At 37.8% G+C, this 26783-nt stretch overlaps 4 protein-coding genes across 4 annotated transcripts; 3 read left to right on the forward strand and 1 right to left on the reverse strand.

Moving 5' to 3' along the window:
- LOC140008843 (uncharacterized) lies at positions 1 to 684 on the forward strand. Its single transcript, XM_072053741.1, has one exon. The coding sequence runs from the start codon at positions 1 to 3 to the stop codon at positions 682 to 684; it is 684 nt and encodes a 227-aa protein (XP_071909842.1).
- A 3503-nt stretch (positions 685 to 4187) lies between these two features.
- LOC113693362 (uncharacterized) lies at positions 4188 to 5375 on the forward strand. The gene has a single exon (XM_027211913.1). It carries the CDS (start codon positions 4188 to 4190, stop codon positions 5373 to 5375), a length of 1188 nt encoding a protein of 395 aa, XP_027067714.1.
- A 5424-nt stretch (positions 5376 to 10799) lies between these two features.
- Positions 10800 to 11588, forward strand: LOC113693364 (uncharacterized). The gene has a single exon (XM_027211915.1). The coding sequence runs from the start codon at positions 10800 to 10802 to the stop codon at positions 11586 to 11588; it is 789 nt and encodes a 262-aa protein (XP_027067716.1).
- Positions 11589 to 11657: 69 nt separating this feature from the next.
- LOC113692279 (6,7,8-trihydroxycoumarin synthase-like) lies at positions 11658 to 14724 on the reverse strand. The gene is made up of 2 exons (XM_027210666.2): positions 13673 to 14724; positions 11658 to 12439 (listed from the first exon to the last, which is right to left on the reverse strand). Exons 1-2 carry the CDS (start codon positions 14564 to 14566, stop codon positions 11831 to 11833), a joined length of 1503 nt encoding a protein of 500 aa, XP_027066467.1. The 5' UTR covers positions 14567 to 14724; the 3' UTR covers positions 11658 to 11830.
- Between the last annotated feature and the right edge of the window lie 12059 nt (positions 14725 to 26783).

Genomic DNA, 26783 nt, shown 5'->3' on the forward strand with positions numbered 1-26783 from the left:
ATGGCTGACTCCTTGCACAGAGCTTTTCAGAAGTTTGATCTGGGGGAAAAGGAAGTAGGAGCTGTAGACCTATGTTGGGGAGATGTGGAAGCAGGGAAGAAGGAGTGTAGACTCAGCTTGGTAGGACGCATTATGGGGGAAAAGATCGCAAACTTCACAGGAGTGAAAAATTTCACAAACCATGTGTGGGGATACCCTAGGAACATGAGGGTAACAGAGCTAGGACCAAATGTGTTTATGTTTAACTTTGAGGAGGAAAAGGATAAAGAGAGAGCACTGAAAGGCCGACCCTGGGTTCTGGACAATCAGCTCTTAGTGCTAAAACAATGGAGTGAGGGGATTGAGATGGACCCAGAGGGCTTTAATACATTGTACATGTGGATACAAGTATGGCAGCTCCCAATCCACTGGCTTTGTCGAGCATCAGGCTTTAAAAGTGGGGAACTATTTCAAGCAGTTAAGGACGTTATAATCCCCCCAGGGGGAGGAAAGGAAGGAAAGCATATGAAAATTTTGGCAGAAATAGATATATCCCAATCTCTTGTTAGAGGATGTCCTGTCAAGCACAATGGGGTTGAAGTATGGGCCGAATTTAGATATGAGAGATGCCCAGATTTTTGCTATAAATGTGGGGTGATCGGACATAGTGATAAAACTTGTAACTTTGAGGTTAAGACGGGGTAAATTTTGAGAGAAGGTCAGTATGGAGCGTGGTTGAAAGCAGGGAACATTATGACATCTCCTATGCGAAGTCCAGTGGGAGAAAAAGTGCCAGTTCAGGAGGCACAAACACAAATCCAAATACAAGGACTGGAAATACCGACTCCTGGACAAGGAAGAAGCAAATTAAAAAAAGATAGGCCGAAGCAAATTAAAAAAAGATAGGCCAAAGCAAAGAGACTCTCAAAATAAAGGGGTGCCGAAGAAAGGACAGAAGGGTATGGTGCAGAGAGACAGCCAAGAGGGTAACTTGGTGGAAGGAAAGGAAATAGTACTGATCAGGAAATTGGAGGAAAAGGAAAAAAGAATGGATGAGGGACAAGGTGAGGAAAATCAGGTGAGTACTCCCTTAAACACAGGACCAAATGAATACACTGGGGATCAGATAAGAGATAAAGTACAGGAGATGTGTGTAGATGTAAGTGAAGGAGAGGGAGAGCAAGAGATAGACAATAGGCAAAGAGAAAATGAGGTGGAGGAGCATAGCACAGGGGAACCAGGAAAGATTAAAAAAAAAAAAGAGGGCCTGAAGGAAAATGTGGGAACTGGACGAAAGCCTCGACTTGGAAAAGAGACCATGAGAGGCAGAGGAGCCCCTCTGACAGAGATAAGTTTGCAATCAAAGTAGCTCAACCTGAGAGAGAAAAGGAAGACCATATTAAGGGATGAACCAGAGGACATGATTGTGGACTCAGAACCTACGGAACAGGGAAGAACAAAGGTTCCAAAGAAAGAAGTACAACTGGAAACACTACTGAGGGTGACGGAGGCAATCCTTAAAGGGCCTCCAATGTGTCAATGAAGGTTGGGGTGTGGAACTGTCGAGGTGCAGGGAGCTCCTTGACAGTTCCCCAACTTAAGGAGGTAATACATCTTCACTCCCCGGGAATCTTATTCCTAAGTGAAACAAAAAACCAAAAAAAGTTTATGGAAAGTGTAAGACAGAAGTTAAATTTTGAAGATAGTGTTATAGTAGACTCAGTAGGTAAAGCTGGAGGTTTAGCTTTGTTTTGGAAATATTGGATAAAGGTGGTGGAGGTGGAACTCTCCAACTTTTACATTGCTGCTCGTATGATGGATATGGAGGCAAGGTGTGAATGGACTTTTATTAGAATTTATGCTAGTACAGATGATGGAAGGAGAAGAAGTTAGTGGAGAGAAATAGAAAGGACAATGAAAAAATGGGGAGAGAAATGGGTCATAGTAGGTGATTTTAATGATATATTGTCAAATGGAGAGAAGTGGGGTGGAAGACAAAGACCTGAGTGGAGTTTTGCTGAAAGGACGAGTTACTGGGAATGAGCTAGTAGACATAGAATACAAGGGTAAGCCTTGGACTTGGTGCTCTCATTGGGAGGGTCAGCAGATAAAACAATGACTAGATAGAGCACTGGCAAATAAGGAATGGACCAAACAGTTTGAAACAGCAAAGTGTATCCACAGTGAAAAAGAGGCTTCTGACCATAGTTTGATTATCATTGCAACTGAATTTTCTCTCTCTGCAAAGTTTCTCTATGCAACTTCTTCATTTTTAATCTGAATTTTGTTAGTGAAGTAAGGATCCATGGCTGCCCTTCAGCCTTCGGCTGAGGGGCAAGGGATGTCTCCTACAGAAAAAAAATCTTTTTCTCAACTCTTTACACAACCGGCGGTATCTACAATCCAGATCACGCAGACATCAGTTTACAAGGGAGAAGCTGCTGTTGTTTTTTCAAAAGCAGACGCGGATAGACTTGCGGCACCATTTCGATGGGCTTTGGTTGGAAAATTTTCTCACGGGCGACCTTCATTGGAGACTATTCGAAAGTTTTTTGCTTCATTAAACCTGAAAGACCAAGCTTCCATTGGATTGATGGATTACAGGCATGTTCTTATTAAATGCAATGCTGAAGCAGACTTTAACAGAATTTGGACGAGAGGAGTTTGGCAATTGAGCAAATATCCAATGCGTGTATTCAGATGGACCAGGGATTTCCATGTGCATAGGGAGTCTTCTTTGGTACCGGTTTGGGTAACTCTTCCGGCTCTCCCTATTCATTATTTTGATAAACATTCTTTGTTCTCCATATTGTCACCAGTAGGAAGACCCATGTTCTTGGATTCGGCAACGGCTGCTGGAACACGTCCTAGTGTGGCCAGAGTGTGTGTTGAGATCGATATAGCTAAAATCATCGTGTCTAGGGTCTGGGTTGCTGTAGAAGAGGAATCTGGTTTTTGGCAACGAATTGTTCCAGAGAATATGCCAACTTATTGTTCATCTTGCTTACGATTGGGTCATTCTCAAGTGGAGTGCAAAAAAAATTTGCTTGACGATGGAATGCGGCAACATCATCAGCAGCAAGGATTAAAGTTACAAGGGAATAACGTTCAGTTGTCCCACCTTGAAAATGTCCATAAAAAAGCTGTTGTGAATGAATCTCAGGATGTACGAACTACATATATGATTCATGAAGGAGGAACACAACAGATTGCAGTAGAGGAAGTTGCTGGTTCTCATATGATGGCCGAAGAAGGAGATAAAATGGTTCAAAATGATGACCAGCTCAATCCACTGTTAGCTGAAGGAGATGAAGGAATGAAGAAAAAAAATTCAATGAAGGAGGACTCTGGTCCTATTATGATTGAAGAGAAAGATGACGCATCAATTCCTAAACATTCATTCATAAGCAAACCAAGTTCAATTTTTGCTGAAGGACAAGTTGCAGCTATGGGAGATGAAACCGACAACATTGCTATCCAAGCATTTTCGCACATGGAGGGTTCATCACATGCACATCATGGGGAACAAACAATAATGGATGACCAGCTGGATAAGCAACAAGCAAATGAGAAACAAGGGACCCATCTTCCAGCAGACAACTCATTCATATTGGAAAATCATCATATGGCCAAAAGTAATGCATTGGACAATATCTATGTTGACTTACGTGGGGCTGAGGAAGATTTTGTTTCCACAGACAATGCAGTTGCGGGCAATTTGTCTCCAAGATTGGTGGTCCCACCTCAGCAGCTGCTGGAATCATCAACCGACGCTTTAAATATTGATCAATCAAAAAGGGATGACCATGAGTTCCGACATATGCGAGGAAAGGGTGTTCGTGCTCGATTCACATCCGACAGACAATTAAGGTCAGAGACATCATCCAAAAACTCATTCCATGCTCTTTCTCATGATTAATGGAATATTTTGGAATATTAGAGGGATTGCAAAGCTTCCTAATTTAAGAAGATTAATTAAACTAGTACGGCTTCATCAAGTTCATTTTGTTGTGATATGTGAACCAAAAGTAGATGTGTCAAAAATTGAGTCCATTCGTCTTCGATTATCATTTGATTATGTCTTTGTTAATTGCTCGAGTGATATTTGGGTTTTCTATAGTAGTCATTTCGTTTGTTCCACTGTTGGTAGTTCAGACCAGCATATATCTCTTCATGTTCAAAACCCGTTGCTTCCTAATCCAATCATCATGTCCTTTGTTCATGCAAAGTGTTTGGTGGAGGAGCGTCGAGAATTATGGTGTTCATTGTTAAATGATAAACCTACAATACATCCTTGGTGTATTGGGGGGGACTTTAACGTCATTTTGGCACCTCACGAAAAACGTGGAGGACGTCCTTTTGCTATAGCGGAAGGAGCTGATTTCATGTCTTTTATGGAGGAGGCTGGGGTCTTTGATGTAGGATTTTCAGGTTCTAGTTTCACATGGTCTAATAATCGGAGGAGTAGAGCTCGGATTTCAAAAAGGTTGGACAGATTTTTAGTCAACGGGGCTTGTTTGGATCTCTCTGACGCCATTTCTGTGCTCCATTTGACAAGACACCCTTCGGATCATGCTCCGTTGAAGATTTCATTTGCAACTAGGTTGGATAATAAGCCACGTCCTTTCCGTTTTTTGAATGTTTGGACATCCAAACCTGAACTCTTAGAGGTGATTCGCCAAGCTTGGAATCAAAATGTTGATGGATCTCCATTGCGAATTTTATGCTCTAAATTATTGACAACGAGAAGGGCTATTCAATCATGGAACAAGCAATACTTTGGTAACATCATGGACACTGTACATTTTGCGGAAATTGCGGTACAACGAGCAGAGGAGATGGTAGATCAAGATGACTCAGACGAATACCAGATTGAGTTAAATAAGGCTCAAGCGGATCTCCGTCATGCACTGTCAATTGAAGAGCAGTTTTGGAGACAAAAGGCTAGAGTCAAATGGCTTAAAGAGGGAGATAGAAATTCACGGTATTTTCATGCGGTGGTAAAGCAAAGACGTGTTCAAGGAATGATACATTGCATCAAAAATTCCAATGGAGTTTGGATGGACAAGGATGAGGACATAGCAAGCGAAGCAATATCATATTTTAATTATCTTTTCACGGGTCCTTTGGATTCATTTACGGATATGTTGCACCTAATTCCGCGTATGATTTCTCCAGAGGACAATGGAAAGCTAGAGTCACTGCCTACGATCGAGGAGGTATATCAAGTAGTAAAATCAATGGATGAGGAAAGTGCTGCTGGCCCGGATGGTTTCACAGGAAAATTTTTTATATTTGCGTGGGAAGTGATCAAACAAGATATTTATAATGCAATACTCAATTTTTCTGTGGGGCGGAGTTACCTCGGTTTATCACTTCTACCTCGATCGTACTAATTCCAAAAATGACAAATCCTCAGGAATTTTCTCATTTCAGACCAATCAGTCTATGTAACTTTTTCAATAAGTTGCTTTCCCGGATCTTGGCGGATAGACTGGCTGGTATATTGTCAAAATTAATTTCCCCCCAGCAAACAGGCTTTGTGAAGGGTCGTAATATAACGGAAAATTTTCTACTGGCTCAGGAAGTGGTTTCGGGTATTGGAAAAAGGAATAGAGGTGGTAATGTGGCTATGAAGCTAGATATGTCTAAGGCCTATGACCGGGTCGCTTGGGGTCATATCATCAATGTCCTGAGAAGTTTTGGTTTTGGAGAAATATTTATTGATATGGTATGGCGCTTGCTTTCTAATGTCTGGTTTTCAATTATTATTAATGGGTCTTCACATGGTTTCTTTAAGTCCTTGAGAGGGCTTCGTCAGGGTGACCCATTATCACCTGCGCTTTTCATTATCGGAGCTGAAGTATTGTCTAGAGGATTGAACAACCTTGCACTACAATCGGGCTTTCTGGGTTTCAAAGTTCCATATGGTTGTCCAGATATAACTCACTTGGCGTTTGCGGATGATATTCTCATATTTGCAAATGGATCCGCTTTGTCTCTAAGGGCGATCATGCAGGTGTTAGAGGCGTATCAAAGATGTTCGGGACAACTTATTAATGTGCAAAAAAGTTGTTACTTGGTCCATCCAATGATGTCAATGGCGAGACGAAGGGTGATTCATCGTATCACAAAATTTGCCTGCAAGCCTTTTCCGATAAGTTATTTAGGGTTTCCGCTCTACTTTGGAAGATGTAAATCATCATATTTTGGAGAAGTGTGCCAGTCTATTATAGGCAGGATTCAGTCGTGGAAATCAAGGTTACTTTCCTTCGGAGGCAAGATAGTTCTAATCAAGCATGTCTTGGAATCAATGCCAGTGCATCTAATGTCAGCAGCTGTGATCCCGAGTAAGGTTTTTAAAATTATTGAAAAAACCTGCTCATCCTTCCTGTGGGGATCATCACCCAACGAATCAAAGTTTCACTGGATAAGATGGTCTCAACTATGTTATCCGGTTGATGAGGGCGGAGTTGGTTTCCGGAGACTACAGGATGTATACACAGCATTTTCTTCCAAGCTATGGTGGAATTTCCGAACAAGATCATCGCTGTGGGATACATACATGAAAGCAAAATACTGCAGAGGTCTTCATCCTTGTCAGGTAGAACTCAAAAATAAGGATTCCTCAATATGGCGGAGGATGGTAAATGTGAGCCGACAAGTGGAACTTTCTATGTTATGGGTTGCAAAAGAGGGGGCTTGTCACTTTTGGTATGATAACTGGCTAGGATGTGGTGCTTTGTTCTTACAAGTACCGGTTAACCTAGAGTTGTCATTCCATAATTTTATAAACAATGGTCACTGGGATGTGAACCTCTTATGTCGCACAATACCAAAGGAGTATGTGTCCTACCTTTTACACCAACCCATTCCGGAAGATGGGAGTGAAGTGGAAGTCTTTTGGATGCCTACAACATCTGGAAAATTTTCCTTACATTCGGGTTTTCAAGATATTAGGCAGACCCGAAATAAGTCGATGGTTTTTGCATCGATTTGGCACCCTCGTATCCCTTTCAAAGTTTCATTTTTCATGTTCAGATTGTTGAGAGGGAGGATACCGATACCAGATAGGCTATGTGAACTTGGTTTTCATTTACCGTCCAAGTGTTTCTGTTGTCCTTCGGCATCCGAGGAGTTTATTGAGCATTTATTCTCCAACGGCCACACGGCGTCGGTAGTTTGGAGTTATTTTGGAGGATTATGTGGATTAAGCCCAGGAACTTCTTTGCGGTCTCGATTAGTAGGATGGTGGTTGAGGTCGTATGATTCTGAGTTACGGCGGATTATGGGCCGAATTATTCCTACTATTATTTGTTGGCAAATTTGGAAGGCAAGAAACAAAGCAATGTTCGAAACTGCTCAAATGCGACCATCTGCAATCTGCCAAGCAATTTTTTTTGGAAATTAAGTCCATGGTAGGGATTCATTTCAAACAAGCATTCCGATCCCAGTCTTTCCGACAATTGTATGATTCGCCGAATTTTAATGTTGGAAGAATTGCCTTCAAAGCTATTCGCTGGGAGTCAAAGGAGCCAGGGCGGTTCATACTAAACACAGATGGTTGTTCTAAGGGTAATCCAGGTCTGGGTGGAGGTGGTGGTGTTCTAAGGGATTCAACGGGATTACCACTTTTTGGTTTTTCGGCTTATTTTGGACAAACTACAAGTCTCCATGCAGAGGTTCGGGCACTTCTCATTGGTCTTCAAACGTGTATACAAAGGGGGTTTGGGAATATATGTATACAATCGGACTCATTGGCCTTAGTTCGAATTATTCATCGTCAAATTCAGTGTCCATGGCAGATTACAAGGGAGGTCAGGCAGATTCGGCATTTTTTGGAGTACCCGATTTGTTTATCACATTGTTATCGGGAGGCTAACACAGTTGCTGATGCGTTGTCCAATGAGGGGGTATCTCATCCACATCAACATGTCAGGATGTATGACACCTTTTCTACATTCCCAAGACTGGCCCGTGGGGCAATACGTCTAGACAGAATAGGAATGCCTTCATTTCGCAAAATTAAACATATGTAGAAGGAAATTTCTGTATGTTGTTTATCATTATATGAATAAAATAAAAAACTAGTTTAAAAAAAAATATTATGCTTGACACAATGCCATGAGGGAGAAAGGGGGGGAGGAGATTTTATTTTGATAAAAGATGGGCTCAGTCGCAACACATTTAGGATTTGATAAGTAGAGCATGGGAAAAACCTCAACAAGGATCCAAAATGTTTAGCCTGACAAGGAAGGTGAAAAGTTGTAAAATGCGCTTGATAGAATGGAGTAAGGCAAATAAGACAAACTTTGGAAAAGAGATAAAGAGTCTGAAGCAGCAAATCATGGATGCAAAGGCGGGGAACTATGAAAAGAATAAAGGGCTCATAGCTGAACTAAAACTGAAGCTTAGCCAGGCCTACAAACAAGAAGAGCTGTACTGGGCACAAAAGGCAAGATGCAAGTGGTTGCGAGAGGGAGATAAAAATACATCTTTCTTCCATGCAAAGGTGAAAACTAGAAGGCAAAGGAATAGACTAACATGCCTGCAAGATGAAACTGGAAAATGGTGTGAGACAAAACAGGAAATTGAAGAGGAAATATGCAATTTCTACCAGAAAGTATACACATCTTCTCAGCCATCTAACATTGAAGCAGTTACTGAGGGAGTTCCCCGTACAGTCACTAAGGAGATGAACATAATGCTGACTAAACCAGTGGAGGAGAGGGAGGTGAATACTACTTTATTTTCTATGCATCCAGATAAGGCTCCAGGTCCACACGGTATGTCCCCTTTCTTCTTCCAAAAGTACTGGAATATCTACAAAACTGATATTGTGTTAGCCATTCAAAGTTTTATTTCTGGTGAGCATTTGCTCAAAGCTTTAAATGAAACTATAGTGACCCTGATTCCCAAAGTAGAAGCCCCAATTAACTTGTCCCAGTATCGTCCTATATCTTTGTGTAATGTCATATATAGAGTCATTGCAAAAGTGTTGGCAAACAGATTGAAAAGAGTCATCCCAAAGTGTATTAGCTATGCACAATCTGCTTTTGTCCCAGGAAGACATATCCTTGACAATGTCATCCTAGCCCAGGAACTGATTCACTTCTTGAAAAATAAGAGAACATGTAGATATGGTTTCATGACCCTAAAGCTCGATTTATCAAAAGCCTATGATAGAGTGGAATGACAGTTTCTTGGGAGAATGATGATGAAAATGGGCTTCTGTCCCATCTGGGTAAAATGGATCCTAAACTGTGTCACTACTGCAGCTTATTCTTTCAATGTCAATGGCCAACGGTAGGTTATGTCAAACCACAGAGGGGTATAAGGCAAGGAGATCCCCTATCCCCCTACTTGTTCCTTATATGTGCTGAGGGGATGTCCAATCTGATGCACCAGAGTATACAAAAGAAAGCTATAACAGGAGTCCAAGTGGGAAAGGCATGTCCGCAACTGTCTCATTTACTCTTTGCTGATGATTCTCTCTTTTGCTGCAAAGCTAGCATCCAAGAAGCTGAACAAATGAAGGAGATGTTTGCTATCTACAAGAGAGCTTCAGGACAAGCCATCAATTATGAAAATCTGCTATGTTCTTTAGTGCAAACACAAGCAAGGAAATAAGAAGTAACATCTGTGTTGCACTTGGGAATATGAAGGAAGCAGTAACTGGCAAATACCTAGGACTACCTATGCTGATAGGAAGGTCCAAGCAACAGGTATTTGGATACATTAAGCAAAAGGTGAAGGACAAGCTCCAAGGATGGAAGAGGAACTTGTTGAGTCCAGCAGGAAAGGAGACCCTTATCAAATCAGTGGCAATGGCACTTCCCACCTATACCATGCCATGCTTCAAGATTCCCAAAGTGTTGTGCAAGAACATAAGTAGAATGATAGCTGCCTTTTGGTGGGATGGGGGAGGAAATGAAAGGAAAATGCACTGGACTAGCTGGAAAAAAATGTCTCAGGTGAAAGGTAGAGGTGGTCTAGGATTTAGAGATTTAGAAAAATGTAATGAGGCACTCCTGGCCAAGCAAATGTGGAGAATACTTACCAATCCAAATCTGTTGGTAAGTCAGGTGATGAAGGCAAAATATCTAGCAAAGCCACAGAACTGGAGTAAGGATCCCCCAAAAACAGCCTCGTGGGTATGGAAAAGCATAATGGGAACGACGAAACTGGTGAAAGAAGGAATAGGAATGCGAGTAGGAAATGGGAGATCAATTGATATTTGGCAGGATAAGTGGATACCAGGGAGTAACAATGGAAGATTAACAACTGTAAGACATCCACAATGCACGATTAAAAAAGTAGCTGAACTGATCACGGATGGAGAATAGAACCAGGCAGCTCTCAAACGTTGGTTTATAGAGGAGGATATCCAAAAGATAAAGGCCATTCCAATAAGCACCACAGGCTGCCAGGATAGAATGTACTGGAGATACACCAAATCAGGTGTATTCACTATGAAGTCAGCCTTTGATGCAGCAATGGAAGCAAGTCAAGAACAGCTGAGGGGAAGGGTGCAAACAAATATTGAGAGCACCAGTTATGATCAACAGAACTCAAAAATCTGGAAGAATGTATGGTCCTTACAGCTAAAACACAACACAAATTAAAGCATTTTCTTGTGGAGGTGTCTGCACCACAGTTTGCCCGTGAATGAACAGATAAATGGAAGGACAGGCAAAGGCACTCCAATGTGTAGAAACTGTGGGGAGGAGGTGGAAACAATTGAGCATATGCTATTCTTTTGCCAAGATGCTGAAATGACTTGGAAGCTATCACCAGTGCAATGAGATGGTTTGAAGGACATGAGAAGCAATTTTGTAAGGTGGTGGGAAGGGATATTAGGAGCAAAAGAAAGGGATCACGGACAGGGGCACATAGCTCTCACCGTCAATATCCTATGGCAAATATGGAAGGCAAGAAATAGGAAAGCTTTTGAGGCACAAGAGGCAGATCCTAGAAAGTCAGTCCAGCAAGCTCTAGTAGAGTGGGAAGAGTATATAGAAGCTCAAAAAGGTACAGATGGAGAGTTCATTCAACAAACAGCACACTCAAGCAATAGAGGGAAATGGAGTCCACCACCAGGGGGATTGATAAAAATAAACACAGATGCTGCTTTCTCACAAAACATGAGGAGAACAGGCATGGGAGCTGTGGCTAGAAATGCTAAAGGCAAACTGATGAAAGTTTGGGCACGAGCTGCTTACAAAACTAGTGAACCACAAGTGGAAGAAGCAGCAGCAATTAGGATGGGAAAGCAAATGGCTCACGAAGCAAGCTGGAGAGCAGTAGAATTCCAATCTGATTGCAAAGAGGTGGTGGATAGGATAAACAAGGAAAATGGGCAGCAATCAAGAGTAGATGTTATCCTGGAGGACATTGCGAATATGAGATGTTTGTTTGCAAAATGTACTTTCTCTTTTGTCCATAGAACTGGAAATTGTTGTGCATATAGTTTGGCTAAGTTTGCGGTACAGCTAACAAAAAATGTTGAATGGGAAGAGTACTTTCCCATGTGGCTCCATGAGAGTGCACAAAATGAGTACAAAGGAAGCAATCCTGATGTATCAAATCGTGTACTATCAAGTTTATGAAATGAAGATTATGGTATTTGACCCAAAAAAAAAAATTGCACATTCAAAATACCTCAAACAACTATGAAATGTTTTGTCAAACAGGCATTCAACAGGTGCTTATTCATCCTCAAAGCATATATCAAATTTGTTAAGGATCAACTCGTTTTTCTGCCACAAAATTTGAAAGATACTGAACAATAAAGAAGCAGAAGTGAAGCTTTTTGCCGATATTGTGGATGATTAACAATATGACTTTAGCACTAAACATGGAGGTTTGCCACAAGCCTCAGATCAGTTTTCTTGTTCATTGTGATACCAGGCAAAGCATCTGTGTCGATGTCTTCTTTCTTCACCCCAGGAGGTAATTCCCAATCAAATGAGTGCAAAATATTGGCAAGTACAAGCTCCACTGTTGCTAGTCCCATGGAGTAACCCGGGCACCCTCTTCTGCCTGCTCCAAATGGGGTCAAGTGAAAATCTTGCCCTTTCAGATCAATAGTACTATTCAAGAATCTCTCTGGCAAAAACTCATCTGGATTTCCCCAATACTCAGGATCTCTTGCAATGCCCCATGCATTTACATAAACTAAGGTCTTTGGTTGAATTTCATAACCATCAATGGTACATTTTCCCATCGTTTCTCTAGGCACAAGAAGTGGTACGGCTGGGTACAACCTGAATGTCTCCTTAACAACTGCCTTGAGATAGGGAAGCATTTGAACATCATCTTCATCTAGCATTTGTTTCTTTCCCATGATTTCTCTAATTTCTGCTTGCAATTTTTTCAGGACAGTTGGTATTTTTATCATTGCTGTCATTGCCCAAATCACTGTCACTGCACTTCTGTCTGTCCCAGCGATGAATACATTCTGCAGTTTGATTGGAAGGAAATAAACGATTGAGTTCGGTCCATCTTAACGATTTCACTAATAAACTTTTGGCTAATGATTGCTGACCAATATCTATAGCTTTGCCTTTAACTAGAGACAACTAAGTGTTTGCTTTATTCGTCACTCAATATACAAAATTTATGTCATAACATAAAATTTCATTGAGACGTGAAATATTTAGTGTGGATTGTAACTTTTTTTTGAAAAATTTTTATGTTTTTTCGTAAATATAATTTTCAATCACTTTTTTATTTTATATATATCAAATTTTTATAATATATTTTTTTCATAAAAATTCTAAAAAAAAAATAGCAATTCAAACATGATAAGAGGATGTGGCATGTGAACAAGTGTCAGAAGAGCTTAAAACTCGGACCACGGGCAAGAACGGTTGCAAGTCAGTAGACATCCTCTTGTACAGATCAATTCCAAGTGTACAGATCTATGCTGAGTACCAGAGGCGTCCTCACTCCTCATGCGACAGCTCCCCACAGGCATTCGAGCTGTAGGTCAGTAGAGTGCATACAAAAGTGAACAGTATTGAGCACTAAAGAATGGGCAGTATAAATATCCATACAAGTGCAAAGGTAACGAACTTTGATCACTTTTCTCTCTACATATATATTCACCTCCCTGTCTCTCTTAAAATCACTAATTTAGGCATTGGAGCCCATTCCAGACACAGAGCCCGCCACTCTTTCGCCGGCCTGAATTCTCAGCCCGCAGCTCGATCACTAAATCCTTTCCTAGTTGGCATGTTCTTGGTACACATCACCGGTGTCAGGATCCCTACTTCTACAGTTCCTATTCAAACATATTTAGGATATTTTCTCTCCATTGAAAGGGTTATCACATTAGGGACAAAATAAGCATTTCATATCAGGATGGAGACAAATTTTCTATGGTCCGTCGGGGCAAACATATTTTAATGTGGGCACTCCACAGAAAAGAATTAATCCATGCATGCCAATAGCAAGCCTTCATGGTCACTTTACAATTTATGCAAATTGAAGTTCAAGAAATCTTGAAGGCGTGCAAGTGTCTTGAATCTTATGTGGGGCAAAATTAAGAGGTTACGGCACAAAGAGTATACATTAATAGATAATTACCATGAATCGCTGAAAAGTTTACTAGTGTCAAGTGACTGTACTAGTCTTCTGTGAATTTAAATGAAATATTTCAATTAAGCTTTCCAAACAGATAATTTCTTACCATGAGCATAGCTTTGATGTGATCCATAGTTATCTCAAATGAAGTTGATCCATCATGTTGTAGTTGAAGCATGAGATCGATAATGTCTCCATCCATGGACTTTGGTCTATTTGGATTGAGGTGCTCGTCTATGAGTCCTTGATAGAACGAATCAAACTTCTGAAAAGTACTCTCAAGTCTCGAAAGTGTTCCAGTAAATTTATCAATCCAACCAACCGGAGGAAAATAGTCCGAGAAAAAGAATGCCACAAACATCGCCTGAGCTTCATGCAGAAGACTACTGAATCTCCTTCTTTCATGACCGTCCTCATCAAATCTCTTTCCAAAAGCAATCCTACAAATCATTGTATTAGTTAGAGACACAATCGTCTCACTCAAATTAATCACCTGATCATAAGATGCAGCTTTTTTAGATATCTGTCCAATTACTCGGGACACTTCATCTTCGCGAATCGGACGAAACATCTGGATCCTCTTAGCACTCAAGAGATGAATGACACAAATTTTTCTCATCTCTCTCCATTCTTGATTGTATGGTGCTAAGGCAATGTCTAAGCCATTGTACGCTAACTTTTGCAGGCCCAGCATTTTTGGCCGGCTACAGAATATTAGATCTTGGTTTTTCATGACTTCTTCTGCCAATCTTGCTGAAGAAATCACAAGGGTTGGCACGGAACCGAGTTTCAGGAACATTAATGGACCATATTTTTGTGAAAGCTTCCAAAGGTATTTATGAAGGCATGAGGGGTCGATTTGGTGCAAGTTTCCAATCAATGGAAGCCTTGGAGGGCCTGTCGGAGAATGATGAACTCTTGAGGGTTTTTTGGTCTTGTTTGGAAGGAGGAGGAGCATTACAAGTAAAATGGGAAAGACTAGAAGAATGAGGAATTCCATTATTTTGACTCAAATCTAGAATATCTTTATGAATGTTGGAAAAATGGCTATAGAAGTTTGTTTAAATAGAGGGACTTCAGAAAGAATGGCTGATTTATACTACGCAACTGATATTGGTCTTCCTGGTGTCGGCAACAAGTAACCGAAATTTTCACCGCCCAAAGTGAGCTGCGAAGTGGTGAGATTTGGCATTTTTCTTGCTTGTGATGTGGTTGGTTTTCCCTTGTCTAGCTTATCTTTTCTGATCATCCCAATGCTTGCTATTCTGGCCAACCGTTGTGGTTTTCCCTTGTCTGATTTATCTTTTTTGATCTTCCCAACGCTTGCTATTCTGGCCAACTGGATAAGTTAAAGGCTAACCAAAATGAGCCCAAGTCAATCAGTTTCTCTTATCTGTGTCGTTCTATGTGTATTTAGTTCCACATTCTTTTTAGGTTTTATTCTACACAGCTTTGTGCTTGTTTTGTGTCAGTAATTCGTTCTTTCAAACCCTATATTACATTGTTAATAATTAGCAAATGGATGAATTATACTTTGTACCCTCAAATTATTACTGTACTCGTACTTTAGCCCTTAAATTTAAAATTTAGGCAATTTATTTCTTAAAGTATCAAAACCTCCTCAATATAGTCATTAATAAAACCGTCAAAATTAATCAAATGTTCCGTCCTACTTTGACCATCACTTGCCGACTATTGCTTTAATTTGATTTCAATAATTTTGTCAATGATTATAGTGATGTGAGATGTCAGGGAAAGCCTCTTAGAATTCTTTCTACTATTAGGTTTAGGGTTTGAATTTTAAATTTAATAGTTGGAAGCGAGAAGGATGTAGGAAAGGGTGGGATGTAAAAAGAAGTATTGATGTAAGAAAAATTTTAATACTTTAAGTAGTAAAGTGTTCAAAATTAAAGTTCAAAAATGAAAGTGAGAGCCCCTTTAAAGTTTAAGAGTCCAAAATGAAATTTACTCATGGCAAATCATGAAATAACAAGGTCATAGCTTATAATTAGTTTATAAATCACATGTACTCACTCTGTCTTATTGAAAGTTTTTATGTTTTCCTTTTTGATACATAAAATTATTGTCACTTACCTAAATTAGCAATGAGAACTTTCACACTATTGTCAGTTTCCTTCAATATAACAGCCTTTTCTTATCTTTTAGTGAGCCCAAATATGTACTTATCACGTACAACCATTGCACTTGATAGTGCGTGACTCCCATGTGCAAACAACAATTGTGCAAGAGACTTTCCTCAAAATACAGGTTGGAGACATGTCATTCCTTTGCATCCCACATATCTCATCACATAACTTGTGGCATTTATACGATGAAACACGTGTGAATACATTGAAAGTCAAGCGGGGTATTACTGAAACTTAAATCCAAATCATTTAAAAGTCTTGCATTATTGATAATAATTGCGAGTCTCAAAATGTGACAAATATTGCAAATATTAAGACAGAATGACTCAACATGTATATATCATCTTGAAAGTTGAATGAATAATTTGGTAAAGAAAAATACAGGGTTGGCATACGATTTACTCTTTCATTAACTCTCCCTTTTCTAATCATCTTCTCATCAGCTGAAATCTTTGAGAGTGGCAGCCAGCCTATGTTGTTTGTTTATGGCAATAAAAGAGATGTGTTTATGATTTATCGCAATGTATAGTACCAAGTAAACTGGCACACTAAAGAAGACAAAATAAATGAGGAAAAAAATTTTATACACTATATAAACTAACTCAACATGCACTGCACTAACAGAATTTTTCAGTTTGTTGCAATTAAAAAATTATGTTTCATCTATTTAATATACTGTCACGTGCAACGCATGTGCTTTATTTCTATCTAGTTAGGATAAATGACAACTTAATAATCTCGAACTAAGCATCAAATCGGCTGGTTTCAATGACTTAATTTGCCTGAAACATTTCTTTTTATGCCAGAGCACTAAGCATCAGAACTAGAATTTTTTTTTTTGTTGGAAAAATGGCTCGACAAGTTTGTTTAAGTAGAGAGGCTTAAGAAAGAATGGATGATTTATATTACGCATGCGACTAATGTTGATCATCCTGGTCACCGCTAACAAGTAACCGAAATTTTCAACGCTTTGAGCTGTGAAGCGGTTGGATTTGGCTTGTTCTTCCTTCTGATGGTGATGTGGTGTGGTTTTCCCTTGTCCAGTTTTTATTTTTTGGTCTTACCACCGCCGGCACTTCGGGCCAAACTGAATAAGTTAAGGCTAGCTGAAACGTGCCCGTGCAAGTCATTCAGTTTCTCTTATCTGTTTCCTATGTGTATTTAGTTGCATATATTTTTAGCGCTCACTGAACACAGCAATTGGTGCTTGTTTTGTGCCACTAGTTAATAACTTCAAACCCTAATGTCCCATGGTTGATAGTTAGCAACTCATGCAGTGACAAGGTTGTGACCTACGGTGGGAGTGGGAAAGGTGCGGAGACGGATGAGAGGGTGTTAAAAAAAAAAAGGATCATGACCTACAGCTATTAACATGTACTGTATTATTCTCGGACCATTTTTGGTTGGCTTAGTGTAAAAAATATTGTATACATACTTATTTGATAATTAAAAGTTTGAGTGATTTTGCCTCAAATTATCACTACTAGCCAAAGCAGGCTCTTGGGATTGTAAGTCACTTACGGAGGTACTTTACAGATTATATATCGATATAATCCTACATTGATAGAGGAATTAGAACACATCAACTTTTGTGATGAAGTCCAAACTTTTATTGCTTATTCATTTGTTTGCTGTGTAAAAAAACATTTTGAATTCCCAGTAGAAAGAGATTTTCCCAAGAAAAAAGCTTTTAAGGTTGTCCAATATACCTTCTTTTTCCAAATAATTTTACGAATACGCTTTTTTGATGTAGAAGTACGTTTTTTTGTTCTTACCAACTAAGTCAACTCTTTTGGTCCAAAGTATATATTTCATTTTTAAAATTGAATGAATAATTTGAGAAAGAATCACACAGGGTGTACGATTTACTCTACCATTGACTCCCGTTTTCCAATGATCTTCTCATCAGCTAGAATCTATGAGAATTGGACACAGCCAATGTTGTTTATGGCAATGATCGAGATTTATGTATAATATATAGAACCATCTAATTTGATACATTAATGAAAATTACCTTAATGAAAAGGAAAAGTTTCATGCACTGTACAAACTAACTCAACATGCACAAGTACCAAAAATTTTCAATTTGTTGCAATTAAAAATAAATTTTAACTATTTAGTATCCTAACACGTGCAATGCATGTGCCTTATTTCAAAGACTTTAATTTGCCTGAAACATTTGTTGTATATACGACTTCATGAGCTTGAGCAGATTATTATACTGTGTAACTTATTGCTAGTTTGGCTGTAGAATACTACAATCTTCTTTCTTCCTTTTTTTTTTTTTTTTTTTCTGGTTTGGCTTTTCTGTTATCACTTTTTGGTTCATTATTAGTGCGAAGCTATCATATTCTCCTCGAGCTTCTTCATCCAACTGATTTTGTCCATTTATTTTTTTCACGTTTATAGCTATATCAAAAAATTTAGATGTTAGATGATTTACCTTTTGAATTTATTGCCACATATACGATTGCATATGAATGCATAGGAGTGCAAATAAATCTAATCAAACCAAATGCCTTAATGTTTAAATTTGTTTGATTATTTTAACTAGTTTGAAATTTTGTTCAAACTTAGCATACTTTATTTACTAAATCGAACTCGAACGATCTTTTATCGAGATAACTCAAGAAGTTTAAATTTTTTACATATAAAATCTAATTTTATACTAATCAAACCAAGTCCGAGTCAATAAAAGTTTATCGAATATAACACGCTGTTCAAGTTTGGCTTGTTTAGTTGGTGAACTAAATTTGAATAAAGTCTTACAAGTCAGGCTCAATTTGATATTGAGTAGTTTAGCTTAACTTTTAGATTTATGAATGCAAAATGGATATATTTTTGTGTTATGCATAGCATATCATGCTTTACGTGATTAGTTATGTAGGTTTTATGTCATTGTTTAGAGGTTGCTATCTTAATTAGATTTTGGCATGTACAGCAACCTATATAAACATTATTTTTGACATGCCATTATTGTACTTTGTAACTAACAGGTTTACTTTAAGAAATCGGTGCTTTTAAATTATTCATTAGATATTATTTTCTGCGATTTGGTTTGGTTTCTTGTCATTCCATACTAGTGTGATTGAACCACCAAGTAAAAATATTAATCACATTTTTATCAACGTGATCATGGTCTTGTTTGATAACTTAATTCATCATTTAAGTTTAATGGATTCAAATCTTAATATATTCAAACGTATTTAATAACCAAAAAATAAATTCGAGTAATGCGAAATAAAATCGAACTCGAGCTCGAGCTTAACTTTCAAAAGTTTGATGAGTTTGAGATCGAATTCAAGTTCAAGTTTTTTAACTTGAGTTAAACTCGAGTAGTGAGTTTGACTCGAATCGATTATACCCCTAGGTACAAATAGAAGTAAAATGTTATCTCTCCTCTTACATATATTTTTTAATGCATAAGAGATGATAACGTTATAGAACTTGTCAATCAATGGGAGGTAAGAGAGAGATTTGTGAAATTATCCCTTGATAGTTTTCAAAATTCTCATTCACTGAACACAATATGCTGTTCGCCCTTGATAGCTTTCAAAATGATCTGACGTTAAATTAAAGGACAAAAGGTCTAGTGGAAAACTAGAAAGAATAGTACTTTCGAAGTTACATTTTAACCCTCCACATATCACAACCATAAAAAACAATTACAAGAAAAGGTCATATATTACAGCAATCCATTTCAAACAATGGCAACGAATGTGAAATTGATTATTTTTTTCAATTTTCTGCATATTATATTAGTCCTTGTGTCACTTCATATAAGCTAAATTATGTCTCTCAAAAAAAAACAATTTACGTCATTCTATTCCACAAAAAAGGGAATTAAGAAACAAAAAAGGGCCAGTCAGATTCGTGTCATCTTTTGCGCTTTCATGATTGAGAGATTTATTATGTCCCAAGAATTCTTTTATTATTATTATTATTATTATGTCCCAAGAATTTATTTCTTTAGTACTTTTCCTTTCTCAGTTATTGGGAAAGAAGATATATATTTTAGACCTACCACATTATTCATGGGTATCAGGCATGTTTGTCTTTTTATTTTTTTTTCTTGTTACCCTTTATTCTCTGTTAGAAATTGCTCTTCTAATCGGATCTCATCTCGCAAAATAGTTATTGAAACTCTAATTTTTATAATGATGTTCCCTTTTGTAATCGCAATTCTACTTTTTTTAAATCTGCTTTCTCTTACTATAAAATTAAAATAGTGAAAGTATCATTACAAAAAAATAAAAATTTAAAAAAAGTGGATAGTCATTAACATTTTCCTTTTTTATATTTTTGAGGACTGATGAATTATCTGCCAACTATGGCGCCATTGTTCCTTGAGCTGGATAACTCCTTCAAGAAGAATGGATATAAAAAATAATGATACATGCTTTACTGATTGTTGTCATGTTGATGGTAAACAAGCCTTGTGGATAGGGTTGTAAATCGAACCAAGTAGTTAAATATTTGATTTGAACTTGGCTTGAATTATACTCGTTCAAACTTGTTTTTTTAGGTTTCAATCTAAGTATAAACATGATTTCAAACTCGAAAATATTAACTAACCAATCACGATTTTCACGTTGTTCAACTAGATATGTTCATAAACATATAACGCAAATAAATTTCATAAAAATATACTTATAGTTTCCTTCCTTAATTAACTCCACTTATTCCTTCCCGTATATATATTACTTATCTTCAAAAATAGCAAGTATATAATACTCTTGTCTCTTGAATAGGCATAATTGAATTGAATCACATCTCTAATTCATTATAATAGATTTCTTGAATAAGCATAATTGATTTTAATTACATCCATAATTCATTGTAATAGACTTCTTGAATATCAGAAACACTACAACAAAAATGGCCTTTAGCGGCATTTAAAGGTGTCAGTATAGATAATCTAACCTGACACTTTATCTATCCTCACACCTAGGGCGAGTGTTGTCCCTTCCAATGTGGCGATAGGCTCAAATCTTTAGCAGCATTCAAATGTGTCAGGAAAACCATGCTGCTATAACATTCCCTTTGCCAACAAAAATTTTTTTTTGTGATAATCGAAAGTGTCCGTATAGCATTAGGACATCAGTAGCGGATCAGTAGGATATCCAATTTATGAAGGCATCTTGAGTTGTCTTAATATATGGCTTTAAGGACACGTAGCCATGTGAATTTACACTGCTTTGGACGACATGCCCATTTGTCATTAGTGTTTTTCGAAGCTAAGCTATGCTGACACTTTCAATTGCCAAGAGTTTTTGCCCTGTTTTTTTTTTATATGGAAGCAACTTGCAATTAGTCCTCCCTGCTGTACATTCCATCAACCAGAATCCCAAGGGACTTGTAAAATTATCCCAAAGAGTAGAATGCATATAGCAATTTAAAAGAAGAAGTCAATACTCAAATATAATTCATTAAATTAAAAGTCGATAACAAGTATAAACATAGCAAGTACTAAAATCGCAAACAAGTGCTAAAAGCAAGTACTAAAATCCCAAACCAGTACCGAAAGATTCTCATTTACAATAACTTGAAAGACTTTCTTGTGCACAAACTAAAAGACTCTCATCCCTAACAAGTTGAAAGAAGTAGAAGTAGCTTTCAAACTTTCCATTTTGTTGAGAGTCCTCAGTCATAACCATGAAGTCCCCATCATTCTTCAGCTGGTTCCACCTGTGTACAAAGACCAAGGGGATCATTAGATCATCATAGCTAGAACTAAAATTCCAAAAAATCCGCAATGTATTTAAGTGCATATCTCACCAAATGACAAGGCCAAGCAACTGGTGCACCAAGTGCATCTTGAATTGTTTGTTGCAAATCATATGGTCTAATCAATTGCTCACGTGGACTCATTGCAACTTGTATCTGTATTTCACACCAGTTTGACCTCATCCAATGGATTCGGACTCCGTAAATATCCCTTTGCCACGATTTTTGTTGGGTCAAACAAACTTTTTAGTGAAACCATATTCCCTACCTAGTAAAGTGACGGGTATTTTACATACGTACAAGTTAAAAAACCGAATTATACCCGTTCACTGTAAGTATACAGATCAACTAGTAGTTTAGGGTATATATCGGGTCGATCCCATAGGAAGAGTGAACAATTACCGGTATTACTAAAATTTCTCCAAGCTAATAAACAAGAATGGCTAACACTCTACTCTATACTAACCTACTGCTACTACTCAGAAAATGCAAGAGCTACATCTCTGCACTTCAAGTTTCTCCCGTATGTCTCTCCTATTTTCAATAGTTTCTAGCTAGAGAGAATTTGCCATCAGAAAATCTGGCTACGTATGGATGTCCTGCTTCTTCCTTGTGTCTCTGCATAAAAGGTGGTAGAAGGGTCTTTTTTCTCTTTTATGATTTCAACCACTTAGATTTTGTAAAGGAAGTCAAAAGAAAATGTTGTTTTGACTTTCTTTAACTCATTTTGTCTTCCTTTTTGTTGCAGAAGCATGTGCCACCAAATTCACTGACTTCAAATAGCTGAAAAGTTGTGTGAAAAGTGACAAAAAAACAGCTGTGCCACTTGCAGAAGAGAGAGATAGATCCGAGCCTCGGATCCGAGGGGTGAAAATGGATCCGAGCTCGGATCGTTTGTACTCGGATACACTCCTCCAGAAGTACAGATGAGGGCTCGGATTTTTCTTGATTCACACGGATCCGAGCTCGGATCCGTGCTGGTATTTTCCACTTTTTCACATCTTTTCCCTTTTCTTCATTTTTGCTCCTAATTTCTTGTGTACTTGATCCTCTGGACAATCCTTGCACTTCTTTCAGCTCATGCATGAATTTCATACATCGATATTCCTTCATAATTTCACAAAATTAACGCATTAATCCACTCATTTATCAAATTTTGAACACTTAAACAATATTTAATCAATTATCACCAAAAGAGTTCAAATATGGCTTTAATCTTCTCAAAACATACCAAAAGTTCATGCTAAACTTATACAAAATATACATTAAATATTCACTTATCATAAAGATCCAACAAGTACAAGAATCAAACTCATGCCAAATTCTAGATTACAAATGTAAAAGTTTAAAAGTTGTAAATACTTACTCGAATAGGTCGCGTGGCTCATGATGGAGTATGGCTTGACACATTGTTAGATGATGATGAAGGATGTCTCAGGCTGTCAATTGGAGAGCCCCTTCCATGTTGAACTAAAACCATTTTCTTCAAGCTGGCTATTTCATCATCTTGTCGCTGAAGCCTTTCCTCCAAACGGACCAATGTTGACTGTTGTTGAACACTTATACGGTAACATGTGTTACGACTAGGAATGTCTTCCCATAAGTCTGTTGGATTCACACCATCACTAAACAAGCAAACATGACCATGTTTGTCTTGCTTAACCACCTGGGCAAATATATCTGTCGCGCCCCATTTTTTTTTGATAAAATAAATAAATGGTTTGAAAAAAATGTATTTTTTGATTCAATTTGTGATTGGAAAATGAATTGTTATTTAAAAGAAAAATGGGTCTAAATGGGGGTTTGAGAATGCGACGATTTGACCCAAAATTATAGTTTAAAAAGGGTTTTTGAAATAAAAAATCGGAGTCGCCACTTGGTAATGAGTTAAGGTGTACCAAGTCACCTAAAAAAAATGAATTTTTAAAGAAAAATAGGAAAAAATATTAAGAAACCCCTTTTAAACGACTCCTAGTCCACGTAAACCAACGAAAAAGGTTCGGGAGTCACATTTGACGAAGGGGAAGGCAAGGATAAAAATCCAAGGCACCCCTTCGACCTAGCCAAGGCTAGTTGCGTGATTTAATCAAATATTTTCTTGTTTTAACCAAAGAATTTATTACATTTGGATGTACTATATGAATGCAAACCCTAGACCTAGGGGTATTGGGGAAAATTTCTCTTCAAAGGTTGAATGGTGCCAATCACATTAATTGTGAAGCCCAATAATGACCCTTTGGAGAGGTCACGAATAATGCGAGTGGGATGCAAATGAATGAAATGCATGTATGCAATGTGAGGACATGAGTTTGAAAAAGTAATAAAAAACAATAAATATGTAAATGAAAATGTGCACGTGAGCGGGCAAGGTATGGTAGGTGAAATGATAATATGAAGTGCATGTGTGCAAGTGATGATAAAAGTGTTCGTGTGCAAGTGAAGAAACATAAAGGTGCACGTGTGCAAAATGGGAGGAAAAATGAAAGTGTGATGAGGGTATAAAATGGTAAAGTGGATTTGAAAATGCATGAGCCTAGGGAATTCATGCATATTGGGTACGGGGAGACCTAAATCGTGACTCAATTTGCCCTTTTATAGAGGGAATACAAGCGTGCTAAGGCTTAGAAAAAGCCACACTCGTCTATATCCCATATTTAAGGGGACCCTCAAGCAGATGAACCCTATAACTAGCATGAAATGCAAAAATCCTAAAATGGAGGGAAAAGGGGTTCGAGGGGCATGCAAAATGATAAAATTAATTAAAAAAAATGCATGACATGTAATGAACATGCAAACATGTACTAACGAGGGGAAGTCCCTAAGGGTCTAGCGTTGGACTAGCCCATTCTATGAATTCCGACTAGCGTTGGACTAGTGGAAACGTACATTCATCCATCACATTCATTTATAAATATAGAAAGCAAGTAGACATGCAAAATCACTTATAACACGTAGCACATAACACTTAGCATGCTCGACTAGATGCAATAGCTTAATAAAGCAAGTAACACGTAACACATAGGCATGCAACCAAACTAATGAACTTATTACATTCACTAATTAAAACAAAAGGGGAAGGGGAAAATGGACCAAATTGCTCGCCAAAGCCCTATCTATTACAAGCCAAGAGGTGTACACATACCCCATTAAAAGAATAACTTCATGAAAATGAAAGTAAATGACATAAGTAAAAGGAATTAAGAAAAAACTAGGAAAGCAAAGTAGGCATGCAATTCACTTAACACGTTGGGTCATATAGGAGAGATAAACAAAGATAAAAGAAATTATACCTTCCCCTAATGGTAAGCAAATGAAGGAAAATGGCTTCAAAACAATAAAGAGGTCAAGGCATCAATTTAAAAGTAAAGTATAAGCAAAAACACCAAAACCCACCTAATTGCGACTTGAATGAGCTCAAAAAATGCTTAAAGACCAAGAAAACGGAATAACCCGTTCAATTTCCAAATATAGCATCTACTAAAGACCCAAAACAAGCATTACTCAAACATTCAAGTCCAAATAAATCGTTTAAGCACTTCAAAGATTCCAAAAATAAAGAAAAAGAGCCAAACAATGATTGAAGTTGCAATGATTTTAGGACTTAATTACAAGATACTAAAACATGCTTGGGCTATTGTGGCACAAAGAGAAACTTAGAGGGATCAAATTAATTGAATTCTTCAATTTGCTTGGGCCATGGTAAGATAAGGAGAGACTTAGGGGGCCAAAGCGTAAAGAAAAGGCCAAGGAATGGTTCAATTTGCACTTTTAGAAACCAATTACAACCATCAACAACCACTCAAGTCTAATTAACACATTTTGGGAAATTCACAAGCTCAAAAGCAAGGAAGGGGGCCAAGTCATGACTCAAATTGCAATTATTTTAGAACCCAATTGTAAGCTACTAGAACATAGTTGGGCCTTAGTAATATGCGGAGGAACATGGGGGACTGATTTGCAATTTTTTTTGAAACTTTTTACATGTCAAATTCATGCAACAAAGAAAACAACGTAAACAAGTTTCTGCAATAAACTTTCGGCAGCTTCCTCTTGTAAACTTCATGCCAGATTTTAAACAAACTAACTAACTAACACCAACTCTCAAACACCCTTGACAACTGAACATTTTTGTTAACTCAATCCCTTCATAAACAACCAACCCTTAAAATGAAATGAAAGATCAAATGATGAACCATATTGCGGCAGAAAATAGAACTTGCTGGAAATTTTATTTCCCAAAAACGCAGGTTCCCATCCAAATGCCTAATTTTGATCTAAACTTTGTTCCCCAGATACCAAAATGGAAAACTAAGCAACCAAAATAAGAACTTCCGCATCTAAAAAGGCCAAAAACTTAACAGGATATCACGCCACATTCTGAAAGAAAAACATGTTTCAAAATCTGCTACAACTAAAGGAGAAGTCTGCTGCAGCTTCATTTACAAATGGGCTCTAGACAGCCTTAAGTATAACCATTTCATTTGTCCAAACTCTGGATTAAGCAATCAAAACAAATAAAACTCACATCCAACAAGCAAAACATAGAAGGAAATTATATAAAACACTTATGGAACTTTTAGGCAAGATGGAAAAAGATTGCTGTAATCTTATTGATTCACTTTGAGTTAAGCGCATATGATATAGCAAGGGTGAAATATCTTGAAGACTTTGCTGGACAGCCTCAATAATAGCCTTTGGTATATAAAAATCCTCCAAACACACACTAAACCCCTCGGAATACAGATTTTCCATCAACAAGGGTGTCAAACAACTGAAGAATCTTAACACCTCCTTAGGACCTTTTTGTAAAGAAATGAGAACATGTTTGGGCTTTTGTGGAACATGGAGAAGCTTGAAGGATTAAATTGATTAAGTATTCAAATTACTTGGGCCATAGTGAGCTAAGGGGGGACTTGGGGGGGTTCAAAGGCAATTTTGAAACAATTTCCATGCAGGTTCATGCAACAAGCGTAAGAAACTTGTTTCTGCAACAATCATTTTTGCTGAAAGCTTTCTGCAGCCCAAAACAACATTGCTACTTTCATTTCCGCAAAACAAATGTCAACCTCGACACAAACTTAATCAAAATTCTTTCAAATCAAACCAACTTCATTTCCGCAAACAACTTCAACATTCAATCAAACCAAAACATAAAAGAAAAATCATGCAAATGCCATGAAGAAAATTTCTGCTATAACCATTTCGCAGCTTCAGGAAAAATCTTTCCTTCCACAACCATTCTCATGCAATTTCTTCTTACACTTAGACATATTCATGCAAACAACCAATAAAAGGCTTGATTGAACTGTCATCTAGACAAGATACCAGCTTGGAACCGAAATG

This window comes from Coffea arabica, chromosome 6c (assembly GCF_036785885.1).
Source record: "Coffea arabica cultivar ET-39 chromosome 6c, Coffea Arabica ET-39 HiFi, whole genome shotgun sequence".
In the NCBI taxonomy this organism is placed as follows: domain Eukaryota; kingdom Viridiplantae; phylum Streptophyta; class Magnoliopsida; order Gentianales; family Rubiaceae; genus Coffea; species Coffea arabica.

Coding starts and splice junctions, on each gene's coding strand:
- LOC140008843 (XM_072053741.1), top strand. CDS start 1: ATGGCTGACTCCTTGCACAGAGCTTTTCAGAAGTTTGATCTGGGGGAA.
- LOC113693362 (XM_027211913.1), top strand. CDS start 4,188: ATGTCCTTTGTTCATGCAAAGTGTTTGGTGGAGGAGCGTCGAGAATTA.
- LOC113693364 (XM_027211915.1), top strand. CDS start 10,800: ATGAGAAGCAATTTTGTAAGGTGGTGGGAAGGGATATTAGGAGCAAAA.
- LOC113692279 (XM_027210666.2), bottom strand. CDS start 14,566: ATGGAATTCCTCATTCTTCTAGTCTTTCCCATTTTACTTGTAATGCTC. Junction 12,440..13,672: donor ACATCAAAGCTATGCTCATG/GTAAGAAATTAT, acceptor ATCAAACTGCAG/AATGTATTCATCGCTGGGAC.